Below are 27842 nucleotides of genomic sequence, written 5' to 3' on the forward strand. Positions count from 1 at the left end.
CCAGGGATGGTGGAGCCTGGTGGGCTGCCATCTATGGGGTCGCACAGAGTCGGACACGACTGAAGCGACTTAGCAGCAGCAGCAGCAGCATGGGTGATATTGGAACCATAGTGCTGTTACAGACAAAAAAAGTACTCACTTAAAAAGCTCATTTCTGTCGATGGCTCTGTTGGTTTGGGGGTCGATTGCATAGACAGTCAAGTCACACTTGGTATAATCTTCTAGAGAAAAGGCATCACCATGCCGGCGAGCACCAATGGACTCCACCACAACCTTGGCACCAGGAATTTGCTCCTGAACATAGCGATCCAAAATCCTATAAATCAAACAAAGCACAAACATGACATTCTGACAGATTAACTGGGGGGAAAAATCACCCTCATCTTGAAATGACATTTAGTAAATGAAAAATGATGACAGCCTGGTTTTTGCTAATGTTTAGTGAGTACTAACTCTTGAAAAAAATTCTCCATGTATTTAGAACATTTAACTCCCAACGATGCTAGATGCTGAATAAGGTAGAAAGGGGTCATCAACCATGTCCTCTTTAAGTCTAGACTTTTAAAATTTATGGTACCAACTGAGCTTTTACATGGCTCATGAGAAATACCAACTAGTGTTGTACAAATAAAGTTGTCTGTGCTTTATAGGAGCCATGGGGTCTTAGAACTCTTGAGTTCATATGGTTGCTGTTATAAATTACACCTTTCACCAGATTTTGTGATACATGCCATATAGCTATATACCAAGGTGCAAGAGTAGGATACCTGTTTCCCCCAGTGTATAAAGAACCTTAGAAAACTTTAGCAGTGGAAGAATGTAGATATTTTCCTTTGCCAGATTTATCAGATTATGAAAAAATCCTCAGAGGCTATTTAGGTGAATACAGATACCTAAAGTGAAAGTGTTACTTACTAAATCCTGTCCCATTCTTTGTGACCCCATGGACTGTATGTAGCCCACCAGGCTCCTCTGTCCATGGAATTCTCCAGGCAAGAATACTGGAGTGGGTTGCCATTTCCTTCTCCAGGGCACCATCCCCACCCAGGGATCGAATCTGTGTCTCCTGCATTGCACAGCAGACTACCAACCCAGCCACTAAATAACTAAAAGATATATCATTTAGTACAGAATTAGTAATATTCAGTAGAAAAAAAAGAAATAACATTAACTCATAGGTAATTTTCTGTAAAGTACAATTTTTTTTCTAATTGGATAATGATTTTAATTGAAAGTATAAATTATAGTCAAATAAAGACAATTTCCATAATGTTCTTTTTCTTATTAAAAACTTCATATTATTAATCCTTGAAGATTAACACTAGAATGCATATTATTAAATATAGGCATTTATATGTAAATGAATTAATTTTAATAGCTAAACATGACAAATAGAGTCCAAGCTGTGAAGCATTTGGGGGGAATGAGGAATAACATATTCTAAAGAATTTTGATACACCAGGAAATAACTTTTACTTCAGATGCCAAAATTGACCTGTTTTCTCCTCTATTAAAAAAAATATATTGCCTTCAGAGTCTGGTACGTGCTTGTTTTGCCCTGTTGAAAGAGAAGCTGGATATGAAGCTTTGGAGGAACTGGCTGTACCACTGAGCACACGTCTATGGTGTGCACCCCAGAGGACATTGCCAGTGTCAATGAAGTGTTTTGTTTACTTTAAATTGGTGTGGAAGAGCATAGTTGAAGTTTCTCTTACTGAAGTACTCCTCATTCTTTTCTTTTTCTCACATTATCAAGATTTTTTTCCTTAAACATTTAGAGATATTTTGGGATAAAGCTAAATAAGTTCAGATCTGAAGACTTTTTTTTTTAACCTTTTTCTGATAAATATATTAAAACTAAATTTAACTATTTTAAAATATGAACATATTTTGTAGAAAGCAATCTTTCTATTTATCATCTATGTCCATATACCTAAGCATTTCTACAATAGCTGCCTACTCGCTCTCTCTCTATATATATATATTATTATATATACATATTACATTGCACATATACATATATATAAATATATATGTGTGACATTCATAAGAATGAATTTTTAGAACTTGATCTTCATATGTACATAGATAAAGGTTTGCTTCCAATTTTTGTTAACCTCATTTTTTTAAAAAATGTAACTCTCTAAGTACTTTGAATTGGCAAATATAAATTAAAGCTAATGTTTACATTGCCCGTATTTTATTTCACTCCAATTTATTAAGCCAATTCACACATACATGTTGAAATCAAATGTCTTGTGGATTTACAGTTCATAATTTCATCAAGAAATTCTACCAGTATAAGTATTTGTGGAGAAGGCAATGGCACCCCACTCCAGTACTCTTGCCTGGAAAATCCCACGGACGGAGGGGCCTGGTAGGCTGCAGTCCACAGGGTCGCTAAGAGTCCGACACGACTGAGCGACTTCACTTCATTTTTCCTTTTCATGCATTGGAGAAGGAAATGGCAACCCACTCCAGTGTTCTTGCCTGGAGAATCCCAGGGACGGGGGAGCCTGGAGTGCTGCCATATGGGGTTGCACAGAGTCGGACACGACTGAAGCGACTTAGCAGCAGCAGCAGCAGCATAAGTGTTTGCATGCTACTAGGTCACTGTCAATTTATGATATTATGACTTTGAAGGCTTTAATTAATAGAAGATGTCTGCTTCAAGTGAAAGTGGAATGAAAGTGAAAGTCGTTCAGTTGTGTCCAACTCTTTGCCACCCCATGGACTAGACAGTCCATGGAATTCTCCAGGCCAGAATACTGGAGTGGATAGCCTTTCCCTTCTCCAGGGGATCTTCCCAATCTAGGGATCAAACCCAGGTCTCCCGAATTGCAGGTGGATTCTTTACGAGCTGAGCCATAAGGGAAGTCGAAGAATACTGGGTAGCCTATCTCTTCTCCAGGGGATCTTCCCAACCCAGGAGTTGAACTGGGGTCCCCTTCATTGTAGGCAGCTTCTTTACCAACTGAGCTATCAGGGAAGTCTAACTTTAATAAAATAAGTTCCATAATTTAGAATTTATATATATATGTGTATGCATATGCACATACAGGGAGAGAGAGAGAAGGATCTATAATACTCTTTATTAGTCTGTAACATCTGTGTCATACACAAACACTGTATCAAGGGAGATGCCTGTGATGATGTTTATATAATGTTAATTATGCCCTGAATCTAAATTCTTGGAAGTGATACATCAGTTGAAAATATAAGTAGTATAATCGAACATTTGGCAGTATGGTATTTAATCATGGCAACATTTTTCTAAACAACAAACTGTCTGATCTGTGAAGAATTAAATACAGTGTTAATGAATTGGTATAATAATTATAATACTTAAAAAAATTAAATTTACACTTAGGGTTTATTGTTCTACTTCAGTTTAAAAGATCAGTAGCATACTCATAATATTTAGTAATATGTTATTACGTGATCTTTAGCAAAGTTTCAAAGTTTCTATCAAGAAATATGTTAATACAATTATGTGTATTATATGTACACATATGTTTATATCTAAATATATGTATATATAACATTTTACTGTGCTACCACATGATAGCTAATTTTTTAAAATTTAAACTACTTTCTATTTACTTTAAAAATTTCAATCTATATAGCCTTCTTATAATAAATATTGAAAGAGAAAGTTTTTTAAGCAAAACACCTTTTTTTTTAAATCACAGACTAAGAGAACTAATAAACAACTGGCTCAGTTAACTGTTTTATTATCAAAGGTAGTTATTTTTGGTTTATTCCCCTAAATTTTAATTTACAGCATCACTTATCCAATTTCTTATATGTGTAATTAACCAGAAATTGTGTTATAAAAAAATAAGTGTAGCAGCTTTACTGAAATAGTTTTTTTAGCTAAAACAAGTATTTACTTATGGCTAACTTTTATTTTTTCACACTAAATTTGTTACACCAATCATCTTTTCAGTTACCTATTTATGTGAATGAGCCACAATAAAATTACCATTTGATGGGCGTTTCTGGCCTTGTGTTAGAGCAGCTCACTCCTCCTCCACCCATCACCCCAAAAAAATAGATTGGGTTTTTAATTAAGTCTGCCTTCTAAGAAGAATTGTGCATAGGGAGTGGTTAGGAACCCAACCTGCTGCTAGCTCATAGATGTAGATTCTAATTAAATTTCCACCACTGGCATCTGTGTGTTTGTGAAAATTACTGAGCCTCTGATAGTTTTAGGAAACTCTTCTCTGCAAAGAGGAAAATAATAATTTCTACCTCAAAGGCCTCTATGAGACATTATTTAGATAACACTCAATTAAGTGCACAAAGCCCAACAAATAAAAAACATGCCACAAATGTTAGCTATTTGTTGTGGTGGTTGTAAAAAAACTCCTCAGATTTCATGACTGTAAACCCTACTTAGCCTTTTGTTGAAGTAAATATGTTTTATATTTAACTAGCAACATAGGGAGCTCCACTCCAGGTACCTGTCAATATTTTTTCAAAAGCCTGGCTAAAAGAATCAATAGGCACTGCAGATGGCCAGAGGGTTACGCAGCACAGCACAGTTCCTAATATTCTAAACTCATTTCCTCTCATGAAACAGACTTGTAGAGCCTCTGCCCAGACCATATCCTCAGCAACATTCCAGGTTCCATAGAACATTTTCTTAAAGACATTAGGAGATATCTTTTCTAAGATGTCCCACAGGATAAAAACATTCCTCCAATCCTGCATTTCACTCAGAAATAGTTCTACATTTCCACTGGAAGTGATTCTTTTTTTTTTCCTTAATTTTTTAACTGATTCACATTTTTTTCCAATTTTTTGTGTGCTTCTTTCACTTTGGCCTTAAAATGATGAAAACCAAGTTTGTTTCCTACTTTGTAGTGTCTCTGCAGGATGCTTTAGCCTCTTTATTACCAGTTTCATTTTCATTCTTTCCACAATGTCTTTCTATTCTGTTTGCAATATTCAGTTTCTGACTTATGTTAAATGTTTTTTATCTTGTTTCACTGTATGAATCGTTATAAACTTCATTAATTCTCCTTGAATAAAGTTAAAAATTTTAAAAAAACCTAAATGTAACCTCTATTACAACTTAGACATAAGTGAAATTATTAATAAAATGGTTTGTGTTGCTGCTGATACAAATGGAATTTTCTTATATAAACACGTAGTTGAATTTATTCCACAAGCTAATAAAACAGCAGCACAGAAAGGTAAATTGTATAGAAGTTGGAAAAAGTTAAGAGAAGAACTACAAAGATGATTTAGAGAATAGAGGCACCAATCATTGCTAATCAGGTATCCGAATTGAGTGGCTGCGCAAGAACACAATGTATTTACCTTGTACCATGGCCTGGAAATAATTATAGATAATAAGCTGTTCTAATTGGCAAAACTTCTTGACCATAAAACAAAAAAATATGAGAGAAAGAAGTATTTCGAAAGGAAAAAAAATGCCCACTATGTATCTTGGATATCTTTATAAAGCAGCTGTGATTCATGTTTTTAATGGAATCATAATATCAAGATATTATTGTCATCTGGCAACTGCTTTCTAGTTATTTTCTATTTGGTGCAAGCAAAAACTCTGAAAAATAAACTGAATGATATGATATTTGGGAAAAGTAAACAGAGATTATAACACTTTACATTTTTCCCCTCTATTGTTTGCTTTAAAATATTTATTCAAATTCTTCTAAAATATATAGCACAAATAATAAGTTAAATAAAAATATTACAGTCAATATTATGGTGCCTTCATTAAAATTATCTCTTATGAATTAAATTTATTTTTATTTCCCACAATCTAGCTCAACCTATTCTTTAAGCTTGCTCTTTTCTTAAGTAAAATACTTGCTCCAACACTGCTTTATTTTTTAATGTTTGTGTTCTTCTTTCAGGGAAAACAAAGACAATGTAAAACCATCTCTATCAGCCCTAAAACTAAAAAACAGGGTTTTTAAAATGAGTATTTCAAGCATTTTCAGTTAAGAAGATTCTACTTATCTCTTTTTGCAAACAATAGCAGTTGCTCAAATATATCAAACATTATTTTTAAATAAGATCAAAATGTCCTCAGTGGAATTCTAAAAAAGCATTATGTTTGTTTGTTTGGTTTTTTTTGTTGGTTTTTTTTTTTTTTTTTTTTTTTTTTTTTTTTGTTTTCATTGTTTCTGGGGGAAAAAAAAGGAAAAAAAAATTAGGTGCAAATATATTGAATCTGACAAAATATATAATCTAACATCTAAGCACCATTCTTTAAATGTGTGTGTGTGTGTGTGTTGCTAAGAAAAATGGAAGAGGGACACAATTATGTATTTACATTTTTCTATATCATATATATCAGATGGCAAATATAAGTTTAGAAGACTCATTTATTATCCTTCAATACTTTCTTCTTTCTCCCCAGAGAAACTGGTAGTTTTGACTATAAGCATTCAGAAATGTGTTGATCAATCAATGGTGAGTATAGTCATTAAAATATGAATAAACCTATTGAAAGCAAACACATCGACATAATTAGCTCTACTGAATCAACATATAGTAGAATCTAAAGAAAAAGTAAAATCTAGTTGAAAAGACTCCTTGTGATTCCATCCCACCAGGCTCCCCTGTCCATGTAATTCTCCAGGCAAGAATACTAGAGCAGGTTGCCATTCCCTTTGCCAGGGAATCTTCCCCACCCAGAGACCGAATCCTGTCTCATACATTGCAGACAGATCCTCTACCATCTGAGCTACCAGAAAAGTTCAAAAAGTAATTAGCTTTGGTTATTTCTTCAAAGTACATAAGTAACAACTTCAGATACTATTTTGTACAAGTCAAATTGTATTCTGGGCTATCTTAATTTTGTAAAAAACTATGACTTCTTGTAACATAATGAGTTGAAAAATGAGTATTTCTTTTAGGAAAGACAGGAAGTTACTTCTTTCTCTGTGAAAATGAAGCCCCAAACTAAGTATTTCAGAAAAATAGTAGGTGAATCTCTTTTGTGTCATAACAATGAATCACCTAGACTGAATAAAACCAAATTACATTTATCATTTTTTTAAAGGAATCATGATATATACCTTGAATATTAAAAAATTTGGATTTCATTTTATATTAAGTTTATGTTTTATTTTTATGACTGGCTTCAATTTATTTAATAGGCAGCTATTAGATGCCTATTACAAAAAACACTATTTTCAAAAGTTGTGCTATTGAAATGTCTATGCTTGATAATCTGATAAAATTAGATCATTTATAGTCATTCTCTGTTGATAACCTCAACTTCATCTATGTGTTAAGAATACTTGAGCAAAATTGGCATGTGATTGGAGATATTTATAGCAATTCAATTTAGAACATAGTAGATGAGAAAAACTACACAACTATAAATTTTCAATACAATAAAATATTTCATACATCCCAGCTGGGCCTATATTTTTTTAACATATTTTCATTGGTTTGATTGGATAACACCATAACTGATATCTATAATGTACTCAGTTCACATGGAATAAATGAGATAAAATTTTAAAAAAAATCTCAATGTAGAGCTAAAAGTGTGACTGTGGGGAACAGATAATGGAACTTTAACCCATTACCAAGTTGGGAAATTAGTATCATGATGGTGAGAGAGGACTGACATTCAGGGATTTTATTGATATGAATCAAGTATTGCCATATAAAGTCAATCCTTTCCAAGAACACAATACTATTACTTTCACATGTATAATTTTTATCAAATTTTTCAGTGTTCAAGTATGGCAAATATTCTTTGGCTTTGTTTGCTCAGACCAAACACCTAGGAGTCATTATTGTATCTTACTTTTTCCCATATGTCCAATTTATAACAAATTCTGTAGGTTGTATCTTCAAAAATTATATCCTTAACTCCTCCCTGTGTCCATACCTACCATCAGTTCCAAGCCACATTGATCCCTCTCCTGGACTATTGTTCTAGATTCTTAACTGGTCTCCTGATTTCCCACTTAACCACCTTTTAAAACTTAAACTACAATGTTATTTCTCTGTGCAAAACATTTAAAACAAAATGCCCAAAAGAAATACAATGCAAGTTACACATATAAATTCAAATTTTCTGTAGCCACATTAAAAAATTAAAAATAAAAATGTGTTGAGGTGAATTTAATATATTTATTTAACTGTATATATCCAAAATGACCATTTCATATATAATCCATATAAAAACATTAGGGAGATATTTTACTTTTTTTGGTATTAAGTCTTTGAAATCTGTTGTGTATTTTATACTTGCAGCACCTCTCATTTGGACTTTTCACTTTTCATGTCCTTGAGAACCACATGTAACTAGTAGCTACTATGCATGTATGCATGCTAAATTTGCTTCAGTTATGTCTGACTCTTTGTGACCTTATGAACCATAGCCCATCGGGCTCCTCTGTCCATAGGATTCTCCAGGCAAGAATACTGGAATGGGTTGCCATATCCTCCTCCAGGGGATCTTCCAGACCCAGGGATCAAACTCAAATTTCTTACCTCTCCTGCACTGGCAGGCAGGTTCTTTACCACTAGCTCCATCTGGGAAGCCCAGGACTTTCTACTTTACACAAAGTAAAATGTTAAAATCATCCAGGTGGCCTATGAGATCCTATATAACTCATTTCCTACATTAACATCTATACCTTGATATGCCAAACATATTACTAACTCTGAATTTTCATATACGTAGTGTCCTCTCTCTGGGATAACTTTCTCTACTCCTGTCTCCCCACATCACCACAGACAAATAACTTTCTCCCTCACTTAGGTTTCTGCTAGATTTCTGCTTATTAGAAAGGTTTTCCTCAATCATCCTATATGAAATAATATGTCTGTTTCATCATATATATTGTTAGTTTTACTTTTTTTTATTATAGTTATTACTGCTTGACATCAAATTATGTATCATTTATTATTCTTATCCTATTTGCTATTTTCCCCCAGGAACAAGGACTTTGCTTAAGTTCACTGTTAAATCTTTAGTGCTTACAATTAAGAACTACTCTTTATTTAATGACTACATTGCCAGCTTCAGGATATGGCTGCATACTCATTCACTAAGTCGTGTTGGACACTTTTGCAACCACATGGACTATAGCCCTCCAGGCTACTCTGTCCCTGGAATTTCCCAGGCAAGAATACTGAAGTGGGTTGTCATTTTCTTCTCCACAGGATCTTCCCAACCCAGGAACTGAACCAGCATCTCCTACATTGGCAGACAGATTCTTTACCACTGGGCCACCAGGAAAGCCCCAAGATATGGATACTAGGAATCAAAAAGTTTAATTTCCTGGTCTAAGACTTCCTAACCACTAGTGGGCCAGGGCTTAAGCCTAGATCCTGTGAATTCAAAAGGAAAAGCCTTCCTAGGAAAAACTGCTAATATATCACTTGGGAATTTCACACAAGAGTTTCTTTAAAGTGTTTTCTTATAGGAGTTAGAATAGAAAAAACAAGCATTGTAAATTTTTTCTCTCTACAAAATATAATTCCAAATTAGGAATTGCTAATTTAGAGCCCACTAGCTAAATCAGCCTTACCTGTTCTTGAAAATAAAGTTTTATTTACAAAAGGATTTTGCTATGGTGATTACTAATTATTTTTAACAGTTAAATATTTTAATAACAAAATTAATTTAATGAAGCAGCAAATTTTAAATAATATCATTAAAAGTACAAATATTATTTTTAATTTATTATTAGTAAACTATTAACATATCCCTTTATAGAAAATTCCCTCAGCTTCCCAACTCTAGAGCAAAATGTAGATAAAAATGATCAACGATAATGTGTTTATTGATTTGCCTTTCAACTCCACCTTTCCTCTCAACACTAAGTCTTATGAAGATTTAAGACAATATAAGTGCTGGCTTTTATTTTTTATTGTTTCCTAGATTTTCTTCTGAAGTGATTTTATAATTCTTATCCCAGAAATACACATTTTGGCCAGATTTCTAAAGTATGTTTTGTAAGCTCTATTCCAGGAGCTATGGATTAATTACACTGACTCATTTCAGATGCTCTGTAAATTTTTCATGGAACTATTAGGCTCCTTCACACCAAAGCAATAACTACATCAATAAAGTCCTAATTTCACTGAATTTTCATATTGTATTTAGAAAATAAGAAGCATTTGACCAACTCTAAGACCTGTTACCAATTCTGATTTATATTATAACACAATATTTCTAAATTCTTTTATCTATATTTTTGAAAATGCCATTTCCACAGATTCTTACCATTTAAATTTTAGAATCTCAAGCATCTTTTATTTATATGAGCTTCATGGTGAAGTGAAAAGAGCAAGGAGGAAAACACAAAATGCAAACAATTCTTAGCTTCTTTGGACACTCTTGCCAATCATTTGTATGTTATACAAGATCTCTTTAACCTTACCCTCACAGCTATTTCTCCTACACCTTAATCTCAAGAATTTGTAACAGAAAAACAATGCTCACGAATAGATAAATGCTAAGATCAATCTAAGATGCCTCAAAATGCAAACATACGAGGCCACTCATAAGGGGCACAGATTCCCATTAAGGGAGAATTTGCTGAATATATTAATATAATTAGAAAGACATGTGTTTCATTGCAAAAGGTCATTTGGTTACTTCTATAAGCATTAAAAAACAAAGTAATAAAAGAAAAAAAATTTTTAGCAGAGCTATTTAAGCCAGTTCCAAGAAAGTGGGAAGTAATTATTATCATTCCTATAGCAGCTAACATTTACTCTTTGAGCATTCTATTTTCCAGGCATCATGCTCTTAGTTATCAAAGGACATTGACCTCTTTTGAAAAATCTTCCCAATTGTGAAATGAATTTATTAGATCATTACATTTTTCTTTGATCTACTCTCTCAATTTGTGCTGATTTTGTGCTTATCAGGAACACTGTGGATTATGATCTGGCCACTTCCCTAGTGGCTCAGCAGTAAAGAATCCACCTGCAATGCAGGAGATGCAGGAGAAGTGAGTTTGATCCCTGGGTCAGGAAGATCCCTTGGAGAAGGAAATGGCAACCCTCCCGTATTCTTGCCTGGAAAAATCCCATGGAGAAGAGGAGCCTGGTGGGCTAAAGTCTATGGGGTCTCAAGAGTCAGACACAGCTGAGCGACTGAACACAAACACAAAGGAGAAACATAAAAATGTTGATCATATAGAGTTTGTTTTCCATCTTAAGATAGAGATGTCTCAGGAAATACAGAAGATGGCTTTGAAGGTGATGTGACTTATCTAAGAATACCTACAGGAAACGTATATATTGGTTAGTCTGATCTTTGGAATAATAAATTCCTATTTTTAAGTACCAAGTTGTCACTCTGCTGTCTACTTTGTCTATGTGTATGCTTTCATTATGCCCTCATTCTCGCACCCCCAGCCCTGGGACATGGAGCATCTGGGGCTTCATGGTGCTGAATCAGATCTAACAGTCTTTATCACTACTTCCATCTTCTGTCTGCTAAAGTTGATTTCAAGAGTAATCGTAATGACTATAAACTATATGATTCCAAGGGTATGGTCTTCTGGAAAAGGTATAACTGTGGAGATAGTAAAATGATCACTGATTTCTGGGGGTTAGTGGGAAAGGTTTGAATAGTTGGAGCATGGAGGATTTTTCAGAGTAGTGAATCTATTCTGTATGATACTGCAATGATAGATACAGTAGTCCAAACCACAGAATGTACAACACCAAGAGTGAACACTATGTAGACTACGGATTTGAGATGATTATGATGTGTCAACATAGGTTTATTGATTGTAACAAATGTACTATGGTGCAAGATATGGATAGTGAGGGAAGCTATGTGTGAGGGGGGTTGAAGGAGAAGTATATGAGCATTCTCTGTATCTTCTGCTCTATTTTACAATGATATAAAACTTCCCTGGAAAAAACGTCTTTTTAAAAAGGGACCCAAAATTTTTGTCTTTAAAAATCTCTAAATTAACAGATTGTAGAAAACAAACAAAAAAAAAGACATCCTGTAAAAGGGAATCTGGCGTGCACCTGCTATGCTTACTGCAATAGCAAATTTAGGTTTACTTATGTGCTTAGTCACTCAGTCATGCCAGACTCTTTGTAACCCTTTGGACTGTAGCCTGGCAGGTGCCTGTGTCCATGGGCTTTTTCAAGCAGGAATACTGGAGCAGGTTTGCCATTTTCCTCCTCCAGGGTATCTTCCCAGTTCAGGGATCAAAACTGATGTCTCCTGCATTGCAGGTGGATTCTTTACCCACTGAGCCATCAGGGGAGTCCCACAAATGTATGTTTAATTCTATCTAAAGGAACACAAGATTGACATCAAACTAATTTGCTTGAATCCATAATCCATAATCTGGCCTCCATTACTAAACTATATTTTTTGACTAGAACATGCCAAAACTCTGAGATCTCTCTGCCTTACCCTACTGACTTTGGGTCACTAACCTCATTTGCATAGAATATCTATTGTTCATTGAATGTTCACAAATTTCATAGTCCTAGAAGAGTCCTAGATGGCTTATATTATTTAGTTCTCACAATATTCTACGAAAGGAGTTTTATCTTGTCAACAACTGGTGAAATTGAGTCTGGGGAAGATTAAACTATTTGCCCAAGCTGTGTTTCAAGCACAATATTATATGAAGTCCAAACTTCTTTCAAAGATGCCTGATTTTTCTTTTTCAAATCTTCATATCTATGTAGGAGGAATAAATCATATAATTGCTATGAAATTATACTTTTACATTCCCATTTTCAGTTTTTATAAATTTTGTCTCAATATGAAGAAAAGAACATCATGATTTTGCTTGCACAAAACTTTCATTCAGGAAAATGCATCAAAAGCTTACTATATAACTGGAATTATAATAGTGAAAAGTAGATTTCCTATCTTTATAAAGCTTATGTTAAATTGATATATAATATAAATATTAGATATGCTTTGAACAAAAGCAGGGGTTGAAAAGAGTGTCATCTCTTTTGGATGGTGTAATCAGAAAAAGCCTGTTCCAATAGATGACATTAAAACAGCTAAGAGACAGACAAGATGCTAACTTTTTTCAGGTGTAATCAGCTACTATTTAATAAAGGTTAAGCATATATAAACCACTTTTACAGAAGTAAACAAGATACTCTCTGATCACTATTCCATGCTTAAATGTTGATAATCACCTCTTTCATAGGATGTTTTATGTGACAAAAAAGGTTAAATTTTGTGAAGCACCAGGAAGTAATTTTGCAAAGCACATATGCTCTTATTATAGGAGAGTCACTCATGCCTTAATCAGTGCCTATTGTATTTTATTTGACACATAGTTTGTAACAGGTTAACTGTCTATCTACAGTTTCTTCTGGCAACACAGAAGTATAAAGATGTTTTACTTGAAGAGGCAAATTAACAGTAATTGACATCTGTCAAGTTGAATTCAATAGAAGACAAGGAATAACTAATAATTATCACTATAAAATTATTAAATGATGCAGGCTAGGTTAGCGTAGTTAAGGGTGAAATAGTAAAGACATGTTAATAATTCTTGATAATATTTAGAATATTAGGAAATTGTGAATTCATAATCACAGTTTTGAGTCAACATATTCAGCCATGTAGAGTATACACTGTTCAAAAGGCAGAGGGATATGACATGTATTTTAGAATCAAGATATGAAAGAATTAACATTCTTGAAAAATTATAGAAGAATAAGCTTTAGCCACTTAGACACATCACTCAGAGAAATTGCATTTCTTGGACTAGCTGGATTGCTGAGATAATGAGCTTTTTGAAGACTCTGGGGCCACAAAATCAAGATATATCCTCAAATAGTTATGCTTATTTCTTATGTGCAGTATTTTGAGTTTATGTTGACCCATCAATCAAAGCATTCTGAATAAAATCTCACATCTAATTTTCATTCTTATTTGAAGAATCTTAGAATCATCATAAACTTCAAATGAAGCTACCTATTTCAATAAGAGTGACCTAAATTTAATTTTAAGAAGGTATTTTTAAAAATGTGTGTTTAGTCTGAACATTGTAATGATCAAAATGACCTAATTCAATAAAAAACTATAGCCATATGAAAATAAATATATAAGTAAAGCAAAACCCTTACTCTGTAAGGTCTTCTATCTTTTTTTCCACTAGCGTAGGGGGCACATTAGAAACAATGACTTGCATATCCAGCTGATTGACCACGGAGACCTGAAAGACAAAACCAGAATTCATTTGACTTTTACTCATTAACATTTCTATAATCAAAAATCAACATTTTTCTTTTCTACTATGCAAAGACATAGTGGTTTCCAATTTAAGCATCAATGGTATTTCTAACTACATAATCTCTGTTATATATGTCGGAAAAGGTTGGGAATGACAGAATAGTTGCTTACTTAGATGTTATAGAAGCCTAAGTGACTTCGACTACCGTTGGTTCTGCATTTGCTTTCTTGACTTTTCCAAAAGCATAAAACAAATGTGGTTTTGTACATTTTTTTTAAAAACTGGCTTACTTAAGAACACTCAGGAAAATGGAAAACCAAACTTTCAGATTTTATAAATCCTAAGAGATCCTTTATTCATTGTCATTAAGAATCTGGGACATGGATAGTTAGAATAATTCATTCCATGAGATCACCAAATACAGAATCATGTCTGCATTAGCCAACTTTGTGCAGATAAAGAGATATACACATACAAACTCGGGTTTCCCTGGTGGATCACTGGTAAAGGGTACGCCTACCAATGCAGGAGACACAGATCTGATCTCTGAGTCTTAAAGACCCCCTGGAGGAGGAAATGGCAACCCACTCCAGTATTCTTGTCTGGAAAATCCCACAGACAGGGAAGCCTGGTGGACTATAGTCTGCTAGATCACAAACAGTTGGACACGACTTAGTGACTAAAACGATGACAATACATAAAAACTACAGATGGGGCTGAAATAAGCTAATCTAATACTGTTTATGAATCCATTCTTTCATGTAATATTTAGAGTTCCTTCTATGTTCTTATTTAGAAAAATGGAAGAAAAATAATAGCATTTATTTTCTGCTTACAATACATGTTTTACTGTGTTGCTCAAAAGTACAGGAATTAATGGGCTTCCCAGGTAAAGAACTCGCCTGCCAGCACAGGAGATTGAAGAGACTTGGGTTCATTCCCTGGATCAGGAAGATCCCCCGAAGGAGGGCATGGCAACTCACTCTAGTATTATTGCCAGGAGAGTTTCATGGACAGAGGAGCCCAGTGGGCTACAGTCCATAGGGTTGCAGAGTTGGACAGAACTGAAAGTACTTTACATACACATACACACAGGAATTGACACTGATTTAATTCTATAAATAACTGTATCAGGTAGTTACAGTATCATTCCAATTTTTAAATATGAAAAAAATTTAAATATCCAATTTTAAAATATGCCTCTAATAGAACAAAGAGACATTCATATCTTGATCCCAATTAAACACAGGTTTCAGAACATGTAATCTTTTATTACCCAGACATTCAAAAAATATGCTGTCCTGCATGTATATTATACACACCTGTTGTTGTTCAGTCACCCAGTTGTGTTTGACTCTTTGTGACCCCATGGACTGCAGCACGCCAGGCCTACCTGTCCCTCACCATCTCCCAGAGTTTACCCAAGTTCATGTTCATTGCATTGGTGATGCTGTTCAGCCATCTCATCCTCTGATGCCCTCTTCTCCCCTTCTGCCCTCAATCTTTCCAAGCATCAGGGTCTTCTCCAATGAGTTGTCAGTTTGCATCACATGACCAAAATACTGGAGCTTCAGCTTCAACATCAGTCCTGCCAGTGAATATTCAGGGTTGATCTCCCTTAAGACTGACTAGTTTGATCTCCTTGCAGTCCAAGGGACTTTCAGGAGTCTTCTCCAGCACCACAGTTCAAAGGCATCAATTATTTGGCATTCTGCCTTCTTTACAGTCCAACTCTCACAACCGTGCATGACCACTGGGAAGACCATAGCCTTGACTATATAAACCTTTATCAGCAGAGTAATGTTTTCACTTTTCAACATGCTGTCTAGGTTTGTCATTGCTTTCCTGCCAAAAAGCAACTGTCTTCTGATTTCTTGGCTGCAGTCACAGTCCGCTGTGATTTGGAGCCCAAGAAGAGGAAATTTGCCACTACTTCCATCTTTTCCCCTTCTATTTGCCATAAACTCCAGGAGTTGGTGATGGACAGGGAGGCCTGGTGTGCTGCTATTCATGGGGTTGCAAAGAGTCGGACACAACTGAGCGACTGAACTGACTGACTGACTGAATAGCAGTTTTTAATATTAAATTTTAAAATTAAAAATATGTATCTAATATTATACACAATTAAAATTGTGTAAATGCATATACACCAGGATTATTTATTTAATAGTCTGGATTAGGCAGATTTAGCACTATATATCTGAATACTATTTTGCTAGGGAATAACTTCATGTTTTGGGCTTCCCTGATAGCTCAGTTGCAACCCACTCCAGTGTTCTTGCCTGGAGAATTCCAGGGACAGTGGAGCCTGGTGGGCTGCCGTCTATGGGGTCGCACAGAGTCGGACACGAGTGAAGAGACTTAGCAGCAGCAGCAGCAGCAGATAGCTCAGTTGGTAAAGAATCCACCTGCAATGCAGGAGACTCTGTTCAATTCCTGGGTTGGGAAGATCCACTGGAGAAGGGATAGTCTACTCCAGTATTCTTGGGATTCCCTGGTGGGTCAGCTGGTAAAGAATCCACTTGCAATGAGGGAGACCTGGGTTTGATCCCGGGGTTGGGAAGTCCCCCTGGGGTAGGGAAAGGCTATCCACTCCAGTATTCTGGCCTGGAGAATTCCATAGACTATGGAGTTCATGGGGTTGCAAAGAGTCAGACAAGGCTGAGCGACTTTCACTTTCAACCTCTTGTTTACATATATTTTTTATATAAGTTCCAAGTTCTCTGCATATAGTTGCCCATAGATGCCCTGTCAGAAGTCATAAGTTCAAACTTCTTCAGGGACCAGGCAGGTAACCTAAATGAGGAAAGCAGTCAAAAAAGTATGAAATAATAGGGAGAATTGGCAGTCTCTCTAATCAGAGAACACATGACTCCTCTGAAGAACTCAGCTATCACTCATCTCTACTGAATATTGTGATGTGGGTAAATAGGTCCAGATCTGCTGGAGTTTTCCATCTTTCAAGGAAAGAGATAAGATGTGAAGTATTTACAACTAATTTGAAATCTTTCAAACCATAGTGTGGGCCTAATAATTCATATGTTCAGATAGACTATATTGAGCCAGGAGTCTGTCTTATTATCACCTATGAGCAAGTTGCTAACACTGGCAGTTCCAACCTTGTATCTCTAACTCATTATAGGTATCTGGGATCAAATGTTTAGATTTTCCTTAAACATGTACAGGAATCTTGACTGTCCTCACACACACACACAAAATCTAAGTTCATTAGAAAAAGGATTATCACAGCTTCTTTTTGTAACTCTATTTTATCTTTTTGCATCACTCCTGAATAAAAAAATAAAAAGGACTAACATTACATATTACATATAACATTTTTTTTGTTATTTGTTTTGCTTCCTGTTTTAGTTTTTAGTAGTAAAAATACATGATAAAAGTCTCTAGAAAAATCTACATGAGATTTGTGAAACTGTCCTTTATTCCTTCCTTCCCTCTCTTCCTTCCCTCATTTCTTCCTCCCTTCCTTTTTTCTCTTTCAATATCGGGTGAGAGAATGTTAAGAAAAAAAAAAAAAAAATTGATCCAAAACAAACAGCCTGAAACAAATAGTAATCATGGACTCTTTTCTAAATAAGAGCAGATTTTTCAGCTTCTTTTGGAGTTTGATGGAACCATATGATGAAGTTCTGATCAATGGAAGTCAGTGTAAAAGAAGAAATAAATACTCTCTAATCTATCCCATGTGTTAACCTTCCCTTTCTTTGGCAGTATCTGTTTGAATAAAGAAGCCACAGAGCAGGACACAGGTACATGATGGAAGGGAACTGAGCCACCGAATCTCAATTTGCAAAAACTGTCAAGAACATCACCCGACCATATATGCTCTCATTGTTGTGTCCTACAAAAACAGACCTTGTTAGTTTAAACCACTGAAATTTTGGAGTTTTCTGTTACACAGTCAGCCTATCAAAACAAACCCCCAAGGATTAATTACACATGGCTAAGAGATTTCCACTAATTGTAGATCAATGAAACACTAGAATGTTAGTTTTATTTGGTATGGGGTAAAGGTAAAACTTCCCTTTGTATAAATAAGTTCTGAGTTTTGAAGTTTGTTTTACAAGTAAAACAAATGCAGTCAATTCATGTGCTGGGGACTCTATTTAGAAACAATATTTGGCCTTGAAGTTATAAGTAACTCTGTCATCTATGTTTAAAAGACTGTCAGTACTTTCTCTTTATTCAGAAGGATAAATTACTTCAAAGAGCATTTTTAATTTGTTAAACAAACTGAATCAAGATTTAAATAAAGTCCTCTGGAATATGTACATATTGATTTTTTGAAAATGATTTTGAAAATGATGATTTTGTACACTTAAAATAAAAAAGCATTTTTAATTCTGATAAAATAAAAAGTCAGACTGCATTTAACTCTAGAAGTAACTGTCTCAGACTTACCTACAAACAGTTTTAAAATTTAAAATATCTGTGAAGTATTGACATACACATATTATTTATGTAGAACATATATACTCTGTGCATATGAAGATGACAAGCTATTATAGTTTAAATTTTGATCTTCCAAAAATTTCCATCTCCCTGAATCATTGGTTTCTTCTATCATCTATAGCAAAGATATTTGTGTTTAAGATTATTAGATTTTGTTTATATTACTTTTCCAGTAGAGCCTTTATGCAAATATTTTTACAAATGCACTTCAGTTTATTATAGTAAAATTTTTAAAATTCTCCTTTAAAATTGCTTCATTTAATTATTTATGCCCTAATTACTAACGAAACTTTTTCTTAACATTTCTTTTTATTATTTTTGGGATTGATTTTTGTAATGGATTAAAATTACTAGGTATAATGAAAAGAAAAAAAGAAAAAAAGAATATTTGTGCAACACATAATTCCAAAAACAGAGATTCTAAACCTTTTAAATTATTTCTCATGAACCTCTTATAAATCATTTTTTCTCTATTCACTTCTTAAATAATTTAGAAAGTACAGTCCAATATAAACATAACGTGAGACAAAAAAAAAAAAAGCCAGATATGTAATTTTCAATTTTCTGGTAATCATAATAGAAAGAGAAAAATATAATGAATTTAGTTCAATAATACACTTAACCTAATATAATCAATATATTATCATTCCAATATGTAATCAGTCTAGAAAAAGTGAAAATGTTAGTGGGTCATTCCTGACCAACTCTTGTGACCCCATGGACAGAGGAACTGTCCATGGAATTCTGGATTTGGTCATGGAATACTGGATTTGGTTGCCATTCCCTTTTCCATGTGATCTTTCTGACTCAGGGATCGAACCCATGTCTCCTGCATGGCAGGTAGATTCTTTACCATCTGAGCCACCAGGAAGCTAAAAAACTTATTAAGGAGAATTTTTACATGATTGTCATACTAAGTCTGAAATCCAGTGTGTATTTTACACAGTATGTCTAAATGCAACCTAACCACATTTCAAATGCTTAGAAGCCACATATAGCAAAGAGTTAACACAATGGACAGCAAAATTCTAGAGGTTCACACAGTTTCTTGCTTGGTCTAGTCACTGTTTCTTCCTAACTGGTCTCTGGTGCAATCTCACTTTTCTTGAAAAAGAAGAGGTATCTTAAGTACTTTTTTTGCTTTCAAATGATTGTGTATATTGTCTGCAAACTCAAGTAAAACTCAAGTGGTAGTTTCTTCAAGTTTAGTTTCAATGTAAAATCTAAAATCATGCTCAGTTACACTAAAATAACTTTATTTGTCTTGCACTTTGAATGAACCTTTTGCCTATGAATTTTTTAAAACATCTTGCATTGGTCATTTGGAAAATATTGGTTCACTGAATATTGCCGGTTTTTCAAATATTGACACATTACATTACACAATACCAAGAAACAAATCACATTCTTTAATATTACCACTGATCTCATCAGAAAAATTTCTCAGCAATGGCAAGCTGTCAAACTCACAGTGGTGAAAACATGCTTCCCAATATACTAATTTGTACTTGAAGGCTTGAATGTCATCGTTAACAACAAATACTGTCAGTTGTTTTCCTTGAATAGACAGTCTTACCTCATTCATTTTTGTGTAAATGCCCATCAAAAATTCAAGTCTGAATAACCATATTTTATCTCTAAGTTATTTTTTTTTTCAAATAAGAAGCTATTCCTTGAAAAAAGCAGATAATTCAACTTGCATAGAGCTTTTCTCTGAGACAGCCATGAAACTTTCAAACACATCAGAAGTGCTTTATACCTACTTCTTATTTTATTACAGAAAATATTGAAAAAGTTTTTAGTCAAGATATTTGTTAAAAGTAACAAGTTTTATCACCTAAATAAGGGCATTCTTAGTTGAAACTGGCTGTTTTTTTTTTTTTTTCCTGTTTATGTATGGTTATGAAGGATACAGTGGGAGCAGCAGGGCAAATGCAATGTGGTAAAAAGGCAAATCGTGTCCTAGTATCTTCATGAAAGGAGCTTTGATCTCATGGGCCCTGAAGTGATTTGGGGGACCCTCAGGTTTTCATGGTGGAGAAGCAAATGGCAACCCACTCCAGTATCCTTGCCTGGATAATCCCACGGACAGAGGAGCCTGGCAGACTACAGTCCATAGGGCCACGAAGAGTCAGACATGACTGAAGTGACTTACCATGCATACAGGTTTTCACAGACCACACTGTGAGAACTGCTAGCTTACACTGCAGGAGACGAGCCATTCATTCACTGAACACATAAGAATTTAGAACTCAATCTATGACAGGAATTATTCTAGGTGCTTGAGATACATTAGGGATTAAATTAAATAAATTTCTTAAAATGTCCTTATAGAGCTTTTCTGAGGAAAAAGCATGAATATGATAAGCCTATTATAAAAAAGAAAAAAAAAGCAACAATGAAGTATTCAGTGATGCAGTACAGTTGCAGTATTAACTAGGAGGATGAGCCTGTGCTTCATTGTGAGATACATTGTTACAAATATTTAGAAGAGATAAGGGAGCTAGTCCTGGACAATGTGAGGAAAGAACATGGTAGGTAGTGAAAGTGAAAGTTGCTCAGTTGTGTCTGACTCTTTGCGACCCCATGGACTAGACAGTCCATAGAGTTCTCTAGATCAGAATACTGGAGTTGGTAGCTTTTTCCTTCTCCAGGTGATCTTCCCAACCCAGGGATCAAACCCAGGTCTCCCGCATTGCAGGTGGATTCTTTACCAGCTGAGCCACAAGGGAAGCCCATTGTAAAATTCTCTAAATTGAGAACATTTTTGACTATTGGAGGAATAGCAAACTGGCCAATATTATTAGGTTTGAAGGAGTTACAGGGAGAAGAGTAGAAAATGGATCATTGGAGGTCAGATTACCAAGGGCCTCGTAGTCTTCTATAACCCAAGAATTTATCTGAATGAATCAGGCTAATATTAGAAAGTTCTGAGTAGATAGATAACAGGACCTGAGTTCCATTTTAAGATATCACTTTACTTGCTATATTAAAGCCAGACTTTAGCAGGGCAAAAAAGAGCATATGAGCAAGTTAGTGAGTTTGTGCAATGATGCAAGTGAGTCATGATGCTTGATCAACCAAACTGTAACAGTAAAGTATTGAAAAGTATGAAGATAGCACACATATGAAGTATATGTATGTTATAGCAATATATATACATATTCACAACAATACTTACTCAGGAATTAAATGTGTGGTTAAGTAGAGAAAGGAATTAAGAGACTAAGGAAAATACGTGGACAGAGGAGCCTGGTGGGATACAGGTCTGTGGGGTCACAAAGAGTTGGACATGACCAAGCACACTCACATACACACACACACAAGGAATTCAAAATTCATTTGGTCATCAAGCAAAAATTGTGAAGACTATAGGTGGAAGAGATGTGATGAGGAAGAGGAGATTAGTTTAGCAAACATCAGATAGGTCTTTAGTAGACATTCAAGTATAATTCTGCATGTACATTTTGATACATGAATTTGCAATTCAAGAATGAGCTTCAGGGTGAAGATATAAATTTGAAACTTTTTTTTTAAATGTTTTAATATATATAGATGATCCTTTAATGTTGTGGGACTGAATGAGTTTATTGAGTCATAGAGTGAAGATGGAAAATAAAATTAATGTCTGAGTCCTAAGAAACATTGACTCAAAGGTCAGAAGAAGAAAATGACAGCAAAAAAGACTGAGAAGGACTGAACAGTGAGGGAAGAGACAAAGAAGAGAGAACGGTGCCTGGAATCCTAGTAAAGGTAATGATCAACCAAAGGAAGTTAATGGTTCAAATAAGATGAAGATTCAGATTACCAGTGCTTTTAATAAGTGAAAGTCATTGATGATGTTGGCATAAGCAGTTTTGGATGAGAATTGGGAGAGAAATTTTGATTTAAAAGGTGTTTAAGAGAGGGCTTCCCTGATGGCTCAGCAGTAAAGAATCTGCCTACAATGCATTACAGATTTGATCCCTGAGTTGGGAAGATTCCCTGGAGAAGGAAATGATGGTCAAAGAGTGGGTGGTTTGAAATGCAGGCTATAGAAGGAGTGTCATAAGTGGCAATGGCAAAAAATAACTCAGGTTTTAAGTGGTTGCAATAGGATGAAAAGTAAAGCCATTGGAGGAAAGGCATTCAAGGAATTGTGAGTTCAGGATATTGGAAGAATCCTCTCTGTGTATAATGAAATTGTCAAAATGTAGGAGGATTGTTGGAGAAAGTAACTTGGGAGTAATAGTAACTTGGGAGCCAAACTCATTGAGATATATTGGGGATTGACTAAAGCTTGGGAGTCCCAGCAATGAAGTGAGGCAGTTAGTGACCATCAGATGATGAAAATCAAGGCTGATTCTTAGGAAGGAAGGAGGGCCTAGAAGCAGTGATGTTGCACACTGAGGATCCTACTCTGCAGGCAGGTAGTATGAAGACTGACAAAAACAGAAAAAAATACAAACAAAAGCTTCTGCTTGAGGAGGCAGCAGCAGAAGTAGTGTCCTCAGGGGAGAATCAGATTTGCACTAAGCAAGAAAGTTTTATCAAAGTTAAAAACTGTGTCTCATTCACTCCTACTAAATTTTTATCAGTGTTTTCCCATTAATTTTAGGGGAAAAGTTCCAATATTTTCAATATGGTCTACACCTTATACACTTCCATCTCCAGTCCTATCTCATTCACTTTCCCTCCCTCACTCTGCCAAGCTGAGTAAATATCTGTCAGTTGTTGAGAACTGTCACGATTTCCCTTCCTTCTTGGTTCTGGCACTTGTTTTCTTTGCATAAGTCATTTCTCTCCATGTCTTCCTTCTCTTTTCTGAAAGGATTTCAGATTTTATCATAAATGCATTATGACCTGATGTGAAGAGCCGACTCATTGGAAAAGACTCTGATGCTGGGAAAGACTAAGGGTAGGAGGAGAAGGTAGAGACAGAGGATCAGATAGTTAGATGGCATCATTCACTCAATGGGCATGAATTTGAGCAAACTCTGGGAGATGGTGAAGGACAGGGAAGACTGGTATGCTGCAGTCCATGTGGTCGTAAAGAGTCAGACATGACTTAGCGACTGAAGAGAAACATATTTTGCTAGGATGATTTCCTTGTATAAATATTGTGATTTACAAATATATTACATTATGATTATTTTGAATTGAATCTTTCTAAATACATTTTGGATAATTTTAGAGGTATATCTTAAATTTACACACTATAGGTTATAGAGTCCAAATAAGAAACCCACAAACTTAACATTGCTTATGTACATATTATATAGATACCTATATAGTTATATTCTATTTATGTTCTTAAAATATTTTAATTATACTTAGTGTAGTAGCCTTATTATTCAGCCTTAACAGGAAGAGAAATGGCAATATGACATTATATAAAGCTTACAGATCTTACTTTGATTTAAAAAAATCTATGCCAACCTCAAAATTTTGCATATCAAAAGCTTTTTCGCTTACATTGGCCTTTGTTATAAATGAGAATGTTCTGGCCTTCATATCCATCATAATCATGGTGATTGGTCTTCACCATTATCTAAGAAGAAAAATATTTATGTTGCATCTGAATGAGTGAAAGTCACTCAGTTGTGTCTAACTCTTGGTGACCCCATGGATGGTAGTTCATGGATTTCACCAGACCAGAATACTGCAGTGGATAGCCTTTCCCTTCTCCAGCGGATCTTCCCAACCGAGGTCTCCCACATTGCAGGTGGATTCTTTACCAGCTGAGCCACAAGGGAAGCCCAAGAATACTGGAGTGGGTAGGCTTTCCCTTCTCCAGTGGTTCTTCCCAACCCAGGAGTGGAACCAGGGTCTCCTGCATTGCAGGTGGATTCTTTACCAACTGAGCTATTGCATCTATTTGATGTTTAATCTTGTCCTGATAACTAAATGAGGACAGTGGAAATTGAAGATTTAATAAAGTATAAATAGCAAAAGAAAAATTATACTGGATTCAGTCTTTATGTGACAAATATTTCCAGTAACAATGATATTTATAACTTTTATTAGTTTTATCAGAAAAAAAAAGTCTAAATAATCTATACTTCTAAAGTAGCAATTTCATAGGATAGATGCTTTGGTGTTGATGATTTTGAATAAATGTCAATATCAGACTGTCCTTGGTAATAACCTACCACTGAGCTTGTGTACAGCCTAAGAAACAGAATAGAAAAGTGATTGTTGACTGAAGCCAAATATATTGATAGCTTAGTCAAGGGTCGCCAATGTCATCAATGAGGAGTTTGGTAAAAGAAAATCACTTCTGCTGGAACATAAATTTGCTCTAATACATTTTTTGTTTCCCTAATTACAAAAGTCCTAAAAGTAATTTAAATAGTAATGAAAGTTTCATACATTTTCATTTCTACAGCACAACTCTGTGAAGCATTTAAAAATTGTCGGCAGCTCCAGCAAATTTTTATTAAAAAATGAGATCTGCAGACCAAACAGAAAACCAGTGCTTAAGACAATGCTGTCACAGTCATACTCAAAAACAATATGATTAATTTCTGAAATGTCAAAAAATAAACCACCACAAAGCTCTAATTTTTTAATATTCTAAACTATACATAGTAACAACCTAGATGAAAGTTAATCACATGGATGTTTTAGAAAACCTACTTCCAATATTTAAAAGTTCTAGGTGTTAAAACATTAACCCCTGGCTAGTACTGCACATACCCCCTTTATCTGAAGTTTTATCTACTCACCAGAACATCTGCTTTGCCACTTAGTCCCTTCCCATAGTCGTCAGTTGCGATGACTTGAAACTTAAAGTAAGACCGCCTCATGTTATGGAAGAGCATAGCCGTTTTGATAAGCCCTGTGTATGTCTCCACCACGAATCCTTCCTTTCCTTCTTTAATTGGTGGTATTATGAGTCTGTATGCCATGGCACTATAATTACCAGTATCTTTATCAGTTGCCTAGGAGGGAAAAAGTACAGGTTATAAATAAGCTGGAAAGAAATAACCTTTATGAAAGAGCTTATTTCTGGTTGCAAGACAGCTGTTTCTTGGGTAACAATACCACAATAAAGTCCTCCTAAAGTTATATTTTTCTAGGTACCATTATATAGATGTATAGACTTTGTATACACAGGGTTGAACAACTGTTATGAGAAGGATAATGACTACTGAACTGTGAATACAAGGGACAGAGACACTAATTCAGTCCCACTGATGAACCGAGTGTTTTGATTGGCATGTTTAATGGGGTCAGCACTGGGCTGAGATCCAAATTGGTTTAAGGATGGGACTGTTTACCTAACCATTGTCTTGTGCAGTAGGCATAGCATGTAATTGTGTTTTTGATCTATTTCCTAAAAGGAAAAAAAAAAAAATTAAAGTAATGCACTAAAGTATTTCAGATGACACCAGGACAGTATTTAGAGCTTTTATAAGTTTAGAGTTATATAAAGAGATCCTGATTAGTAAATGCCGTATCATAAGAGAGTGTTAGAATACTAATGCAGCTGATGAGAAAATGTCCCTGGCTGTAGGTACTTATGATCTACATGTCGAGATTTCTTCACACTTAGAAATTAAAAAGGAATAGTTGTTTAGAATACTTTTTTTTTTTTGAAAAATAAAGCTGGGAGTATAGAAATATTAGCTGGCTCTTTTGTTTCTACTTCAGGGAAATTTTTCAGACTGCCAATTTGTCACAGCGAAACATCTGATAGACGAATGGTGGATATGATAGTTTTAGTGAATTTATACAAGGCTATATAACTTTATTTGTGATACTAGATATGTAACATTTAGATTTTAATTATAATTACTATTATCTGATTATTCTTATTTTAAAATATTATTATTAAATATCAGATATCAAGCATTTATGATTCATCATTACAATGCTAAGAATTCTATAAAAATATTTTTTAACAAAAATAAAACTCCCCAAAGAATATATTATTCTAGTACTTATATTAGTGTTGTCCAACAGAACTTTTGGCAATGATGGAAGTGCTCTAAATGTCCTCTGTCCAATGCAGTAGTCACAAGCCACTGAACACTTGAAATGAGGCTAATGTGACTAAGGAAGTGAAATGTGAATTTTGTATTAAATTTGAAAAGCCAAAGGCTACAAAGTAAGTGGCAAAGTCTGGCTACAAATAATTACAATAATAGTAAACAATGGAAAATGCATGTTGAGATTCAGCACAAAACTCAAAAATTTGAATCTCTAACTTTAAATTCTATATATGTGCTTAACTATTTAAAACATTTCAGGATAACTCTGCTAGACAAGGTAACTTGAAGTAAAAAAATCCAGATATTTTCCTTCGGGATAAAATATTTCTCAAAATTCAAAAGTTAAAATTTTCAGTTTTAGAATACGACAAGCTCGAACTACCAGTTCATCTTTTTAAATGTCCTGTATGTTTTACATAATGGCAGAGCTTCATTTCTGTATTAGAGGAATAGGAATTAGATTCCAACATAGGTCACATTATCACTACACAAAGAAAAAAAAAGAAAGAAAAAATAGTTATCAAAGTGTTTATTTTTAAGCTTTAAACCCAAGCTTTTATTCATTTAACAAAGTATAGAGTAAGAAATAAAAAGCACACTCCCAATTGAAATTAAAATGAGTTTAGATTAAGTAATTAAAGGTATTTCTTTCATATACTAGGAGCAAATTTAAGATGTACTGAATCATTCAAAAATATGGCTGAATATTATTCTATCACTTATGACTAACATGAGTATTTTCTTTGAAATAAACTTTTTATCATTAATGAAACTTTATTGAGGTATAAGAAACTGGCACAGAACATGTACAAATCATAAATATGCAGTTCAATAAAAAATTGCAGAATACACACATCCAGTGAGCCAGCACCTACATCAAAAAAATAAAACATCACCAGCATCCCAGAATGTTCATCATATCCTTCCAGTCATACTTTGTTCCCCAGAGAAACCACTACTCTGATTATCAACACCATTCATCAGTTATGCTTATTTTTAATTGTTATATTAATGGGATCATAATTTATGGTCTATTTTTTGTCTAACTTCTACTCAGGTTTTTATTTTAAGATTCCAAATCTTAATATTTTAAAACAAACTCTGTAACACAGTAAAAAAGAAAAGAAAAGGCAGTTACAGCAAAATCATATTCATTGTTTTGATTGTTCTGTATTTTAAGCTTCTTTGCACTGTTCTTACT

The 27842-nt window shown here is 34.5% G+C and overlaps 1 protein-coding gene across 1 annotated transcript in view; it reads right to left on the reverse strand.

Annotated features, from left to right (window-relative positions):
• Positions 1–27842, reverse strand: part of PCDH15 (protocadherin related 15) — a 1286954-nt gene that overhangs the window by 37601 nt on the left and 1221511 nt on the right. Inside the window, exons 29-31 of the mRNA XM_043476181.1 lie at positions 25373–25588; positions 14089–14177; positions 140–316 (exon numbers count right to left, since the gene is read on the reverse strand). Of these exons, the coding sequence (XP_043332116.1) occupies positions 140–316; positions 14089–14177; positions 25373–25588 (482 nt within the window). The remainder of the gene's footprint in view (positions 1–139; positions 317–14088; positions 14178–25372; positions 25589–27842) is intronic.

This window comes from Cervus canadensis, chromosome 8, assembly GCF_019320065.1.
Source record: "Cervus canadensis isolate Bull #8, Minnesota chromosome 8, ASM1932006v1, whole genome shotgun sequence".
Taxonomy (NCBI): Eukaryota; Metazoa; Chordata; class Mammalia; order Artiodactyla; family Cervidae; genus Cervus; species Cervus canadensis.